Here is a 16,330-nt window from a genome sequence, read left to right on the forward strand (position 1 = left end):
TTTCACACTGGCAACCCACTAAATAGGAAAGTAAACAACCTGGTTGCAATACCTGATGAGTCGTTCACACTGGACCATGAATTCCCCAATTCAAGTGGATATCTCAGATCTAAGGGAGGCCCCAATTGCCAGTGGTGATGTCCCAAGTGAACATTATGTACTCACAGCACAGTGAAATCATAGCGGGAATAAAGCACATATGTGTACAATATATAAAAGACCGTGGGAAAATCTACTGCAGTGGGCTTCAGACTGTTGAAACTGAGGACAAACCCACAGACCAACTCTGGCAGACCTAGTGCCGAATCTAGGTCCTTGAACCTGGAGGCCGTCCTTCATGGTCCTACACTAACACTTTGCATGTTGCATCAGTTAAAAAATACTACACTAATACCTAATATAAAAACCCTCAAAATATAACTGCAATGATATTAAAATTTCCAGACTGGCGCACACATGCAGGCACTGGTGTCACTGGTTGAATGGGTTGTCTGTTCATATTGGAGCAGAGTTAACTCAGCTGGGCTCTGATACAACCCCCTGTGCTGTATCAGAGCTGGGTTGATTTTTATCCCCTGCCCAGTTAGGAACATTCACACTGGCAGGTAACCCACTAAATACCCAATAAATTACCTGGTTCAACCCATGTTCAATGGCAGTGTGAAAGGGGTACAGAGAGAACAAAAAGAAAATCAGTAAAGTGCACAAGAGTCCTTAAATTAGTCTCTGATTGATTTTATCATTGAGAAGTCTGAGGTAGCAGCTGTTTTTGAGATGGTGGTGCAAGTCTTGTGGCATCGACACCTCTTTCCTGATGGCAGCAGCAAGAACAGAGCATGTGCTGGGTGGTGTGGGTCTTTGATGATTGCTGCTGCTCTCCAATGGCAGTGTCCCCTGCAGATGTACGCAAAAGTGGGGAGGGTTTTGTAGAAATTTGCCAGGGTTTCTGGTGTCATACCAAACCTCCACAATCTTTTGAATAAGTAGAGGCATTGACAAGCTTTCTTCACAATGCCATTGGTATGTTGGGTCCAAGGAAAGATTCTCCGAGATAGTAACTCCCAAGAACCTAACTTTGCTCTCGCTCTCTACCTCTGATCCCCCAATGATCACTGGATTGTATACCTCTGGTTTTCCTTTCCTGAAGTCAACAATAAGATCTTTAGTTTTGGTGACATTGAGTGCAAGGTTGATGATGTTCGTGCACCATTCAGCCAAGTTTTCAATCTCCATCCTGTATGCTGACTCATCCCCTTCCTTTATACAACCCACTATCATGGCATCGTCGGAAAATTTGTAAATAGTGTTATTGTCATACCGAGCTACACAGGTGTAAGTGTACTAAGTTGTAATAGTTGTAAATGAGATGCTGCTCCTTTACTCACGATAGGTATTGTAGAAACAATGTAGAGAACAAAGATCTGAGTGAGAAAGAAAATTAAAGTGACAGAAGACTGGAAATTCAGTCACTTTTGTAAAATGTCAAAGGTGTTTGGAAAAGCAATCATTTAATTTTGTATACACATCTTTTTCTTGAGTACAGTTTACAGTTACTTACAAGTCAAAATTCACCTTGGCCTGCAGAAAATATCTCATGCACGTACTCTAACAATAAATTTGAACTTTCAACAATGTTTATTCTTTATTTGCACTTGTCCCACTGACCTCTTCTACATCAGGAACCTAATTGCTGATTAGTCTACCAATTTGCAGAGCACCACCATTCAGGCACCAACTGCTTCCAGCTTCCACTGTCTCTTTAATCTATTCTAAACTCCATCTTCAGCTTCCTATAGCTCTCAAAGCACCAAAGGATTGAACCCCTGAATATACACAAAGCCCATTCTCATTTGGAATGGATAAGAGAAATATAGCTAGAAACCAGACAAATTGATAATTGGATCAACTATGAAGTTCTTGAATGGCAGAGCAAGCTTCAGGTGCCAAAACACTAGTGTTAGTTTTGGTTGAGGCAGGCTGGATCAAGGGTTTCAGCCCAATTACCCACAGTTATGATAGATCATTCCTTAAATATTTAACCAAAATTTTACACTGTATTCTGGATTTCACTATGCTTCATGTGTGGCATTCTTTTGGACTTATTTGATCATGGTTCTGACACAATGAAAGATATCAGAGGTTGCATCAATCAAACCAGAGTACATCAAACATGGATATCCCACACATTACCAGGAACCTGCCACCAATTTAGCTTCTATTTGGTATTGGCTACTGATTCTTTGCATTATACAAGCCTGAGCCCCAAAGAACCAGATCCCAAGCATCTGCAGGTCATCAAACTTAATGTTGAAAGGTGGATGAATCATTTGCTGGTCAGAACACAAGACAGTAATTTCAATGATGTTTGACATCACAACATCTATACCATTCCTGACAGATGGGACCAGCACTCAATGCAGCAAATAAGACGAATGGTAGTAGTTGTGTGAAAAGGGGCAACCTTACCTAACTTTGCATTTAATCAGAAAGTTTTGTACTTCTGTCTGTCGATTCGGACTGTACTGTGAACATCTCCATAGAATAATTAGTTTCAATTGCAGATTTCAAGTCCGAAATCTATTAATGAGCATATCCAGCATGCAGGTGTGGAATATTGTGGCTATGGTTTTTCATTCTCCAAGATGATAAGGAAGGCATTCTCCCACACCATCTTGAATGTAGATGACCAGGTTGTTGATCAGTGCAAGCCTGTCAGTGAACATCCTGCGAGGAACAGCACAGATCTGATTCTGACAGAGCAACTTGGAGTCTTTTAGCAATGGCCTTACCCACTGTCTTCTTGTGCTTCCTTGACAAAGGATAATAAGTGCCAAAGCATCATACAGTTTGAGGGCTATGTGTCATGCACCTCAGCGTAAAAGGATTTGATGATCCTCAATTTAGTTCAGATTCACCAAAACCTCCTCCTTCAACCACAGATTTCTTGAACTTTCTTTCTGCACTTGTAAGAAGAAATGCAAGCACTTCTTTGATCTCTGGTCTCAGATGATGTGGAATGAAGGGCACGACATCTTGGTTCTTCAACTGAGCATATCTCAAGAACAACTAACACTGATTGTAGTTGAATCAGGACTTTAACAGCTTTTTGGAGTTGTGACATCTCCATTCATTTATTTCTCTCTCATCTTAAATTTGAAAGATCTCTTAATACTAACCTTAATCATTTTCCAATAGTGCATTCTGCAATTAAACATGGATTTTGTTTTTTCCATCTATGCATCTATTACAATCCCAGTTCATTTCCAAAAGCTCAATAACAAAGGACTCTGTGCTTCACACACTGTTCCAGATCCTGTCGTCAGGTGTACCAGCATTAGGAATTGTTTGCAGTTAAGAGCTGCCAACCAACACTCACTTATTCAATGATATGTGCCACAGGACACATTCAAACAAGATGCAACTTTGGTCAAAGGTTGCTGTACAATGCCCCTCCCAAAGCTACTGAGAGAGAGAATGGAAATAAGTGTTGACGTCTTAATAAAGAGGTTTGTCAATGTGTGATTATAGTAACTGCAATGTATGACTATATTGACAATAGGTTAAACTCTTGTATGTCAACAGTATTTTATCTTTTTATTCAATGAAGTATTTAGTTTTGTATGATACAAATACTTATTAAAAACAATATTTTAATAAGATCATCTTGACAGGCTTCAGGACCAAGTACTGAATTCAAAAGGTACACAACCACCATCAATGTACGTACAAAATGACATTACACAAAACAACAAAATGAGCACCATGTGACTGCATTAGAAGAATGTTTGCCACGTTTAGTTAACCGAATTCAAAACTAATTTTTTGAAATTAATTTTGACTAGAGAATTTAAAACTGCAGGGAACGGAGAACGATTAGGCACAATACTGGAAACTTCCTCTCTCACTTTATCTCAGTACATTTACTCACACGAAAAACACAAAAGAATATTATACACACGGCAGAAACGATTTAAAACGGTTGTTATCGGAACTCCAAGCTCTTCCAACGGTAATAAGTGTCTATGAATTTTTGTCTTCAAATGCCATCACTTGATCTCATAATCTAAACTTGACAAGCATTCGTGACTGTAGATTAACTTCTCATGGCATCGCTAAACCGCCTATCTCATGAATGAATGAGATGAAGGACCGAATGACGGTCTTCATCATCCCCTGATCTCACTCATTTCCACTCCAATACACCCAGGGGTGCCTTCTTTACCTCGATGGCCCAAACAACAGCACAATGTGCCTGAATGAGGAAACTTACCCAGTAGTTGCGAGAATGAAGACGCTTTCTGACTCCAGATGAAATCCAGTTCACAACGGTTCGTCGCCGCCTCCAGCTCCTCGCCACCCCCCGCCCCCCCACCAGCCGGGGGTGGGGTGGGGTGGACCACGGGCCCCGCTCAGTTTCAGTACTTCGGTCAGAGGACAGCAAGCAGGCGGCCCCGACTGCTGCCCGTCAGTTGTGCCAAGTGCCACGGACTCCGCCCGCTCCTCCAACATCAGGGGCGACCCCAGTGCCCACCCCGCCCCTTGCCCCACCGTGAGGGGGCCGATCCCACTTCAGCCTCTTCTTTGTAGCGCAAATCCTGCAGCAGCTGCTCGCAGCCAGCAGCGGAGCCCGGGCTTGCCGGCAAACTTTCCCCACACCTCTCCTTCTTCCTCCCCCTTCTCTCCCTCACGCATCGCCCCCTTGACGCCCCTCTCGCCGTGTGGAGGGGGCGGCTCCCTGCGCGGAGACGCCCTCAGCCTCGTGCCGCGCCTCCTGCGCACGAGCCAGGTCTTCCAGGCGCTTCCACTGAAGTTGGTGATGATGAGTCGAGTGAAGCGGACACGGAGGGAGGGTGGGTGGGTGGATGGGGGAGGGGCGGACGGACGGAGGCAGTGGGAGCCCCGGCGTGCGCGCGCGCACGGCGCGGAGAAATGACGTCAGCCCCCTGACCAGCTGCGTCAGGGGGAGGAGAAACCATGGCAATGCCCAAACTCTGGGCAGGGGAAGCCATGAGTGCGTTGCTTCTGAACTCAACATTGATCGAAAGGGTGGCTCATCCTGCTGCTCCTGAGAAATCCACTGGAACATTTGGTGCAGGATTAGAGTATGTATCAATTTGAACTAATTTGATCAAAGCGAAAACTGACATTAAAATTCACGAGCGGCCAACCGTCTCCAACAAAGCGATTATTTGAATCCGGCAAAAAAAAATATGTTAAAAAGAAACTCGGGCAGATGAGAAACCTGGAAACGGTTGATGGATTTCAATCTAAGTTGCTTACTGAAAGACTTTGTGAGAGGCTGGAGAATGGGGAAAATAAATTCAACTAACAGGAGAGATGAGGGATTGTTGATGCTGACGACACGAAAAAGTGAAGTTGTAAAACAAAAAAATAACATGAAACGAGATGGGTCTGAAATACGCGTGGATTAATGTCAATGATCAAGGTAAATAAATGAAAAAATTATAATGAACAAATGCTGCAAAACTGGAAAATATATTGGAAGACATTTTTCCAATCATAGTTAAAAGTTTTAATGCAGATATACGAGGTTTAAGTGAGAACTTAAATCAATGTAGCAGCGATAAATGAGTGGAATTTAGTTTAAAATTGCATATGTAGAGTTGAGCGTTAGATGAACAAAGTCTGTCGATGAGAAGGAAGCTACGAAATATGTTGGACTGAACGTCACAAAGGCATGAATGTATTTGGATCAGTGGCTTGGAATATTTATGGAGATATGATTAGGGACACTTTGTGGCGGCACACACTCTCATGGCGAACCAGCCCTACGTGTAACGCCATGTGGTGGGGCAGCCATGGGAAGATGGTGCTGTCAGGGCTTTCTCCCTGCCTCAAGTCTCCTGCCCAGCGCACGCCTGGGGCCACGATTATGACATCACAATGCATGAGGTGATTGAGCTCATGCTGCCCTTAAAAGGGCACGTGTTGAATTTGAATAAAAATAGTCTTTAACGACTTTCAGTGTGGTGGCTGAGTCTTTCTTGGCTGTGCCCAGACGCCTCTCTGGTCTCAAGAACATGGATCCGGCAGAGATCAACGCCGTTGCCATCAAACTGTCCCCCTTCTGGACCCATCGCCCACGTATGTGGTTTGGGCAGGTGGAGGTGCAGTTTCAACTGAGGAACATTTCAGCAGACGCCACGATGTTCTACCATGTGAGCGTGCTGGACGAAGAAACGGCAGCCAGGGTGGATGATCTAATACTCAACCCACCGGCCGAGGGTAAATATCCTGCCTTCAAGAACCTGCTTCTTGGCCCTTTTGGGCTCTCCCCTCAGCAGCATGCCTCCAGGCTCCTGCACCTCAGCGGGCTTGGGGATCGCATACCATCGGCCCTAATGGACGAGATGCTGGCGGAGGATCACAAACCTTGTTTCCTATTCCGTCAGATCTTCCTCGAGCAGATCCGACTACTCCTGGGGGATGAGGACTTTACAGATCCACGCCGAGCCGCAGCCCGAGTGGACACCCTCTGGTGCACCGAGGGAGAATGAAGCTGTCCTCAGTCAGATTGCGCAACCAAGAGCCAGCCGGCCGCAACACTCCCCCAAGCACAAGCCGGAGGAGCACCATTCCACCTGGTGCTTTTAGCATCAGCACTGGGGAGGGCAAGCTTGTAAGTGCCAACAACTGCGTGACTACCAGGGGAAACGACCCGGCCAGCTACCGTTGATGGCTGCGACGGCTGGCTACGTGGACAGCCTCCTTCACGTTACCCACAAGTCCACCAGCCGACGTTTCCTGGTGGACTCAGGAGCAGAGCTGAGCGTCCTGTCCTCCACCGCCCTCGAGACATGCACCCGATCTCATGGTCCAACCCTGCGGGCAGCATCAAGACCTTTGGTACCTACAGGGCGCAGACCCAGATCGGGAAAGAGAAATTCCACTGGAAGTTCGTGTTAGCCTCAGTGGGTACTGTGTTGTTAGGGGCCGACTTCCTGAGGGCACACGGACTGTTGATCAACTTGAAGGGCAAGAGGCTGGTCAATGCTCACACCTTCCATTAGTTCGCCTGGACGCCACGAACACCTGCAGGCCCGAGATGGCCACTTCCAGGAATGAGTATTCGAACATACTCCATGAGTTCCTCACCATCCTTCAACCACAATTCAGCGCCACCTTACCCCAGCACGGGGTATACCACCATATCTCCACGCAGGGCCCCCTGCTGCACACCAAGCCCAGACGACTTCTACCCAAGAAGTTGCAGCTGATAAGGGAGGAGTTTTCCCGGCTACAGGAGTTGGAGATTGTCCGTCGCTCGGACAGTGCCTGGGCATCCCCTCTCCACATGGTCCCCAATCTGGAGAGGGGATGCCAAAGATCCGTGTCGGAGTTCACCACTGACATCTGGCACAGGGGAGACGAAGACAATGTTGTGGCGGATGCGCTCTCTCATCCGGTGATCAACGCTCTCGCCCCCGGCCTTGACTACACACAGTTGGCACAGGCCCAGAAGCCTGACACAGAGACGCAGGCTCTCTGGACCGCCATCTCTGGCCTCAAGCTCCAGGACATTCAGTTGCCCAACAGCCTGGACACGCTGCTCTGCGACATCTCCACTGGCTTGCCATGCCTGGTAGACCCACCACAGTGGAGGTCGAGGGTTTTCAGCTTAGTCCACGACCTAGCCCACCCCTCGGTTAAGACTTCGGTGCAAATGGTGGAAGAGCGATTTGTGTGGCACGGGCTCAAAAAAGAGGTGGCCAAGATGGCGAGGAACTGCACCAGGTGCCAGGCCTCCAAGGCCCACCAGCATACGCAGGCCCCAATCCAGCAATTCAAACTGGCGGTGCGGAGATTTCAGCACATCCACTTTGACGTCGTAGGCCCCCTGCCGATGTCCAGAGAAGCACGCTACCTTCTCACAATAGTCAATCGGACCACGAGATGAACGCCGTTCCCATCAAGAGGCTTCCGCAGAGACATGCGCCAGGAACCCCAGCACACATCACCATTGATGGGGCACCCAATTCACCTTGGCGCTCTGGGCTCAGTTGGCGAACCTCCTAGGGGTTAAACTCCACCACACCACAGCCTACCACCTGCAAGCAAATGGTTTGGTGGAGACATTTCATCGTCATATGAAATACACCTTCATGGCTCGCCTCACTGACCCAGGCTGGGCAGACAAACTGCCCTGGGTCCTCCTCGGCATCAGAACAGCACCCAAGGAGGACCTATAAAAGTCTTCTGCGGAACTGGTCTATGGTGTGCCGCTCTCGCTGCCCAGTGAATTCTTTGGCCCGGAGCCCAACATCACATCCGAGCATGCGATCCTTTTGGCAGATCTCCGTAAGAAACTATCCTCGCTAGCCCCCCCCCTCCCCCCCGCCTCCCTCGCATCATGGCGTCCGTTCGACACGTCGTCCAAAAGAACTGGACTCAGCGGAATTTGTATTTGTTCGACGTGGCCCACATACGGCACCTTTACAACGCCTATATGAAAGTCCATACAGCAGTCCGGCAGGACTTTCACTTTGAACATAGAGGGGTAAAGATGAACTTTTCAGCGTGGACCGTTTGAAGGCGGTGTACTTAGACATATCACGGCTGGTGCAGACAGCCATGCCCAAACACCGGGGCCGCCCACCCAAGCAGCGGGACGCATAGCTGGTTCTGTGGGGGGGGGAGTTGTGTGGCGGCGCACTCTCTCATGGCGAACCAGCCCCACGTTTAAAGCCACGTGGCGGGGCAGCCATGGGAAGATGCCACTGTCAGAGTTTTATCCCTTAAGTCTCCTGCCCAATGTGTGCCTGGGGCAGCAGTTGTGATGTCACAATGCACAAGGTGACTGAGCTCATGCTGCCCTTAAAAGAGTGCATGCTGAATTTGAATAAAAAGTCATTAATGGCTTTCAGTGTGGTGGCTGAGTCTTTCTTGGCTGTGTCCAGCACTACAACTTTGCAATTAATGCAGTTGGATGCTCAGGTTACAGTGGCAAAAGTTCAAAACAATGTTTCAGAGTGAGCCAAAGGGGACGATGAAATTAACAACAGATTGAGTTTTTTTGTGGCAGAAGCTTCAGCAGAATGGCTTGGTATTCCCGCTATTTAATTGAGAAAAACATTATCAAGCAACTTGATAATACAGAATCAGGAGAAGAGGAATAAAAATACAGGTGGTTGGAATACCTCAATAAATGTGAACACAAGGAGTTACAACGATATTACAGCGCCAATGACATGGGTTCAAATCCAGTGCGCTCTATTCGTTCTCCCTGTCGTCTCCATGGATTTCTCGGTGTTCTGGATCCCACCCACCCTTTAAAACAAATTGTAGGTAACGGGCTCTTGAACGGAATAGCCTGTTACCGTGCTGCAGGTCTATTATTTTTTAAAAAAGAGTGACTAATTCCCTGATCTTATCTTCATGAATAATGATGAATATGCCCCAAAGCATAGATGAAGAGGAGGGTGAAAATGGATCCTTGGTGGATTTAATAAGAGATTGTGTGGAGGCTGGGAAGGAATATTCATCAGAAATGTTACCTCTCTCTGGCAGCATTTGCTACCTTAATTTGATGTTTTTCAAACATCTGCTTTTGCTTATTTATCCAAAGGTGAGTGTGCCAAGAAAAGGGAATACTTAAAGCAGGCCAATGCAAGTGTGAATAATTGTATTCTTGATAGAATATTGCACAGAAGTAATGTGGAAAATGATGCTGTCTTGTGCTGTTTCTTGGAGGGGATAATCACTTTGGGTCTGAATTTGGTGAAACTAAAATATTTTGTAAAATAATTTGGGTGAGAAAATAATTTTTTGAGGAGATAATGGATAACTGTTTCTTTTCAACAATGGCTTTGCTAAAACACTGGCGGATGTGGTGACTGGGTCAAAAATGGTGAAAATGAAATTAAGAGCACAAGTTGAACCAGGAGAAACATATTGGTAATGTAAAAGTTCACAAGCTAGTAAATTCATTTATCACATTATACATAGTATAGTGAATAGTTCTTCTGTAAGCAGTGTTACAGATCCAAAGGACCCCAAAACCCAGCAGCAATAGAAATTAACCAAGACAAATGGTTACTTCAACAAAAGTTGTTTTTAATTATCTTTAAACATGAAAACAGGATCAAACTTTAACTTATTTCTATTAACTATTTTTTAAACTTTATTTATCTGTTCAAAAAACAAATAGTACATAACGTATACAACAATTAACCATAAACATATATTTATTTTTTTTTATATTTATAAAAAAAAAAGAAACCCCCCCCCCCCACTTCAGCCAACTCTCCGAAGGAGAGCCATAAAGAAAGAAAAAAGAAAAAATATTAAGGAAAAATTAAACACACATATTGAGATCTAATCAACATAACTTGAAATGTAAATATTCTGAGTATAACAACCACTTATTAATAAAAAACTATAGTTATCACGCGAAACATGTAATTTTTTTCCATTATTAAACAATATTTCATCTCATTATGCCATCTATTAATATCAATCATATTTGTATTAACATAACCCTCTTCAATTTCTAAATGCATGTGTATGTAATGAGTGTGTATTCAAGATCAGAAAAGTTATTTGATTCACAGTCCAATCTCACTTCTCACTCCTCCAAGTGCTCTGGTATCAGGAAATTCTTATAACTGTGCACAGAATTGAACATTTATGAATTTCACCAGACTTTGGTGCTTGAAAGGTAAATGGGGGTTACTGCTCTGGAAGGTTCTTGTTGGTTTTCAGAAAGAGAGACTTTTTGCCCATTGGACACAAACTGATTCCTTCTGATCAGCCATTTCAGTGTCTTGCTGAAGAAACTTGCCTCATTAGGGTTTTCCAGATGATAAACTCTTTCTTTCAGGTCACTACAGAGTTCCTTTTTTGTTTCCTTTATTCCAAGTGAAACATTATACAGCCAGCCATCTCCTCTTGTATGGACCACAAGGGCTTTGACCAGGCTGAAGTCAGAACTCACAACCCGTCTTCAAAATTTGGTTTTTCCACAAGCTTGCCAGCTTGTCATGTTCCAGTCCCAGCTGCTGCTGCTGAACTGTAGAACTGAATTCTCTCTCTCTCTCTCTCTCTCAGAGAAAACCACATGACCCTCCTAAAACAGCAAACTGCACTCAGACAGACCGCGGCACTGGACCCAATCTTCTGAGTCTGTTCATCTGTTGCTTTCCAAAACAATAATCCATTACTCCACAGCATGTCCAATTAACACCAACTTGTGAAGTCTCTATAGGCATTCTTCAAAGTTTTTGCAAAGGCACTCGGAGTCTGGACTGTTTGTCTTAAGCCAAGCTCTGGAATTTTAAATGAGATCTGTATTGTGAAGTTTTTGTTTGTGACCTACACGAAAAAAAACCTGCCACAATTTATCTCCCAAAAACATATCTATGCATAATATAAAATATAACATAATCTGTCACAGGAGTCTAAAGTTTTCTCTAACATTCATACAGTTGTCTAATGAATACAATTTACAAATTATAGAGTTATAACGAAACAGAAGATCAATTAGCACCAAAGCAAGTTAGCATGATAGCGCATGTGGGCTCATTCAGGAGCTTGATCCCTGCAGTGAAGAAATTTTCTTTTAGCTTGCTGGTGCACAATTTCACACTCTTGTGACTTTTCCCTGATGGACTGGTTTTTCTCAGCACCAGGAGATGTAGATGGAGTTCGTGGAGTGGAGGGATGTTTGCGTAATGTTCTGAACAGCATTTGCTATTTTATATAGCTTCTTCTGATCTTGAGTGGAGCAGTTCCCATACCATGCTGGATGAATCCAACAAGAATGCTTTCGATGGTGCATGTAGAAATTGTCAAGGCACAAGGGAGAACATGTTGAATGCTAAGAAAGTATAGGGAATGGTCATTTTCTTGATTTATAGAATGTTGGGGATCACAAAGAAGATAGATGACACCTGTCAATGATGTTTCAAACAAGTTCAGAGCATCCCCTAACCACTGACCCCAGCCCCTCTGGTAGAATGCTGAAATTAAATAAAACTATGCTCCAATGAAGATTGCCTATTTTTTTCTCACTAATATTCCACCTTTGCCTCAGCTCAGCTATTGCTAAAATTCTCATCCAAGCTATTTTTTTAAACTCTGAATTTGACAATTCCAGAAACTGAATTGTTATACATTTGGTAACCTTGAAGTCATTGAAATGTCAGTGCCCATGTCCGAATCAAAGTCAATTTAGCTATCAACCTGTGTATTCTAACCTTACCTTGAAATTGAAATATTACTTAAAGTTCCATTACTTGTTTTCAAATATCTTTTCCGGCCTCCCACCTGAAATATCTGCACTCCTCCATTTCTAGCCTCATAAGCTTCTCTGAAACGAATTATTCAACCATTGTGGGCATTCGTGAAGTTGAAAATTCCAAAGTATGAAATTCTTTCCCATAACTTTTGTTTATTTCCTTCTTTAAATTGCTCTTAAAACTATGACCTAGCTTTAGATCACCTGCTCTAGTACCTCCTTACAGGACTCTGTAGCAGTTCATGAATATCTTCAACATCTCACTCTGACGGTGCAGTACCTACCTGTTTCAAACAGGTGTCAATCGTGCTGGTGCCCAAAAGAGTGGAAACCTGCCTAAATAACTATTAACCAGTGGCACTCACATCAACAGTGATGAAGTGTTTTGAAAGGCTGGTGTTGAAGCATGTCAGCTCCTGTCTGAGTGGCAACATAGATCTATTCCAATTCCCCATCCATAGCAACTGGTCTACTGTTGATGCCATCTCACTGGATCTTTACAAAGCTCTGGAACATCTGGACAGCAAAGACGCATATATCAGGATGCTCTTTATTGACTAAAGTTCAGCATTCATGACAATCATCCCCTCAAAACTAATCAGCAACTCCAAGACTTGGGACTCAATACCCCACTCTGTAATTGGATCCTGGATTTCCTCACTTCCAGACCACAATCAATGAGGATTGGTAAGAACATCTCCACATTCTCCATCAGTAAAAGAGCACCACAGTTATGGTTCTCAGCCCCCTACTCTACTCTCTATACACCTATGACTGCATGGCCCAGTTCAACAACAACACCATGTACAAATTCGCCGATGATATTTCAGTAGTGGGTTGTATGAAAAGGGCCGATGGGTCAGCATACAGGAGGGAGAGTGGAAACTTGCTGAATGATGCAGCAACAACTGCCTCACACTCAATGTCACCAAAAACAAGGAGCTGATTGTTGAGTTTAGGAATGGAAAACTAGAGGTATTTGATCCATTGATCATTGTGTTATCAAAGAAGGAGTTAAGTTCTTGGGAGTCACTATCTTTGAGGATCTTTCCTATGCCGAACACACTAAAGGTATGAAGAAAAAACACTAGTGCCTCTACTTCTTCAGGAGTTTGTGGAGGTTTGGTATGACATCGGAGACCCTGGTAAATATTTACAGATGTGTGGTGGAAAGTGTGCTGACTGGCTGCATTTCAGTTGGTATGAGGACACCAATACCCCTGAGCGTAAAGCCCTCCAAAAGTTAGTGGACACAGCCCTGGACATCACAGACAAAACCCTCCCCACTAACAAGTACTGTCAGAGAGCAGCAGCAATCTTCAAGGATCCACACCACCCAGCACACACTCTGTACTCATGGCTGCCATCAAGGCAGAGGCATAAGTGCCACACGACTCACACCACCAGGTTCAGGAACAGCTGCTACATCTCCACCATGAAATTCTTCAACAAGAAACTCAATCACAAAACCTGCAGGGGTCATCTGCATCCTGTGAACCCGTTGTGGGTACCTCTACATCAGAGAGACTGGATGCAGACTGGGAGATTGCTTTGTTGAGCACCTTGGCACTCTCAGCCATAATAGCATGGATTTCAATTTCCTGCCCCTTTCCCTTATTGACATATCTGTCCATAGTCTCATGCACTGCCAGATTGAGAACACCCACAAATTAGAGGAGCAACACCTCATATTCAGTCTGGGGACCCTCGAACCAGATGGCACAAATATGATTTCTCCAGTTTCCATTAGAAACCCACCCCACTCATCTTTCCCTATGTCTTCTTTCCTCTAACTCTGTCTCTCTCTTTCCTTTTCCTACTATCTCCTTTCAGAAAGCCAAAATCAATTTTCACCTTTCCTCTCTCTGGTCTTTTATTATATCCAATTAACACATTCTGTCTGTTCTGCACTGCACCCCTTCCCATTCTTCCCCATTTCTCCTTGGTCTGGAGAAGAGTTCTAGGGCAGGGGTGTCAAACTCAAATTCACGGAGGGCCAAAATTAAAAACTTGGACTAAGTCGAGGGCCGAACTAAATATTTATTGAAAATTTTCAACAACATCTGCATATTTTCTCTTCTTTCAACATATGTAATGTTAAACTTTAGGATATAACTTTAGGAGGATAATGTTACAGGTCAGGAGTAGGTAGCTCAAGTTCACCCTTTGCTTGACCTGAGGGAAACATATTTGGTCCCTGTGGAGATGTAGTCAGCATTCACAGGCTGTGTCCATTTTGGCCTGCATCAGGACTCAGCATTTCCTGCTCACTCCTCAGGCTCTAGGCCTCTATTCACCCTTGACCCACCATCCCTCTACCTGACCAGTCCTTTACCAAACCTCTACTCACCCCTCCACTCGCTCTGCCTCTACCCACCCCATCCTATACACGCCCCTCTACTGCCTCTCCCCTCAACCTGTTCCTCCCTCTACCCGTCTCTCACCCTCTAATCACCCCTCCCCTACTCGCCCTGCCCCTCCCCTTTTACCTCTTCCCTATCCACCCCTCCTTCTACTCATCCCTCCCTCTAACTGCCCCTCGCACCACCATAACTTCCCCTGCCCATTACTCCTCACCTACACCCTCTGCCCATCCCTGCTTACCCACCCACTCAGGCCCAGCGCACTGCGATCAGCCTTTGCGGAACAGTGGGGGCCGTGCGCAGCCTGCCATGTCCGTCACGCCGACAGGAAATCACAGGCGCTCGCCAATCCGCCGCACCGCTCGACAGGTGGGAGAGGTGACTGGTTGTGCGGGGAGCCTTCCAACTGACTTTCCGGCTGATGACATCGACAGACTTCTCGTGTTACAATTTTGTTTTCCCCGTTCTCAAAGTTTGCACGGTCAACCTGCAACACTCTTGCTCCCTCCGCGTCCCGTGGATCTGATGCCCAGGTGTTGTTAGGATTCCCAGCAGAAGGTTTGTGGAGCTTTACCATTCTGGATTCCTTTTTGAGAATATTCTGGCCATCTTTTAAGGGGGGTGGTTTTAGGGGGGAGGGGATAGTTAGGGGGTGGGGAAGGATGTGCAATGAAGGGGGAGGATGGTGGGAGTGACATTACCAAAAAACAGCATCGGCTCTCGCTGCAGGGCGGGCCACCTCTAATACATTTTGAAATGATCTTGCGGGCCAAATATAATTATATCGCGGGCCAAATTTGGCCCGCGGGCCAGAGTTTGACATGTGTGTTCTAGGGTATGGAGGATACCAATGGACTGATTTAACACAGACACCTGTTCCTTTTTTTGCTCAAGCCTTGAAGAAGGGCTTAGGCCCTAAATGATGGTAATATATCTTTACCTGCTTTGAATGCTGTGAAACCGACTGAGTTCCTCCGGTATCTCTGTGTTTTGACTAAATATTTTTATTGTACTTCTGCTTTGAACTGCCTATCATGTAATAATTAATTTAACTGCCCTCTACACTGACATAAAGTGAGAAGCAAGAACAATGACTCTGGAAACCAATCTTATTAATAAAAGTTATGGCAACATTTCTACGTTGTTCGCTTTTCCACCTTGTCCCCAGATCCTTTAATTTCCTTCTAATAGTCCTGAATGGCTTATTCCTTATCCTGAGAAAATATGGAGCCTAGATTTGAATAAAATAGATTACAGTGGGATAATAACATTTACTGTAATCTACAAAATACAGTAGATTACATGGTGAAAGCAGCAATCATAATTCAGTAAAATTTAACTGACTGATGAGGAGAAGATAGGCCGGAGTAAAAGTTCTAAAAAAATAACCATTTTCACTAGGCTGAGATCTAACTCACCTGAAGCGGTGTGGGAAAAACGATAGTGCTTTTTTTCAAAAAAAGAAGGGAGGGGTAGTTTGGATCAGTCAACCTTATATGGGGCAAATTGTTGGAAACGGTTTAATCAAGGACAACTGACATGGATTAGTTGAGGAACATCTTGCTGACTCGCTTCATTTAATTTCTATCAAGGACTGTCAATGAGCTTAATTCATTTGATGTACATTGATCTTTAACAGGGTTTTGCTAAATCCCAAATTGTAGAGGACTCAAGGAAGTAAAACCTGTCAATCAAACAAAGGAACAAGTTG

At 44.7% G+C, this 16,330-nt stretch overlaps 2 protein-coding genes across 6 annotated transcripts in view; one reads left to right on the forward strand and one right to left on the reverse strand.

Annotated features, from left to right (window-relative positions):
* The window catches only part of fbxw7 (F-box and WD repeat domain containing 7), a 343,484-nt gene extending 338,633 nt beyond the window's left edge, over window positions 1-4,851 (reverse strand). For all 5 annotated transcript variants that reach the window (XM_069926460.1, XM_069926459.1, XM_069926457.1 and 2 more), the window contains exon 1: window positions 4,271-4,851. The gene's annotated coding sequence lies outside the window, so the exon portion shown is untranslated. The remainder of the gene's footprint in view (window positions 1-4,270) is intronic.
* A 114-nt stretch (window positions 4,852-4,965) lies between these two features.
* arfip1 (ADP-ribosylation factor interacting protein 1 (arfaptin 1)) overlaps window positions 4,966-16,330 on the forward strand; it is a 453,640-nt gene continuing 442,275 nt past the window's right edge. Inside the window, exon 1 of the mRNA XM_069926464.1 lies at window positions 4,966-5,446. Within this exon, the coding sequence (XP_069782565.1) occupies window positions 5,407-5,446 (40 nt within the window). The 5' untranslated portion in view covers window positions 4,966-5,406. The remainder of the gene's footprint in view (window positions 5,447-16,330) is intronic.

This window comes from Narcine bancroftii, chromosome 3 (assembly GCF_036971445.1).
Source record: "Narcine bancroftii isolate sNarBan1 chromosome 3, sNarBan1.hap1, whole genome shotgun sequence".
Taxonomy (NCBI): Eukaryota; Metazoa; Chordata; class Chondrichthyes; order Torpediniformes; family Narcinidae; genus Narcine; species Narcine bancroftii.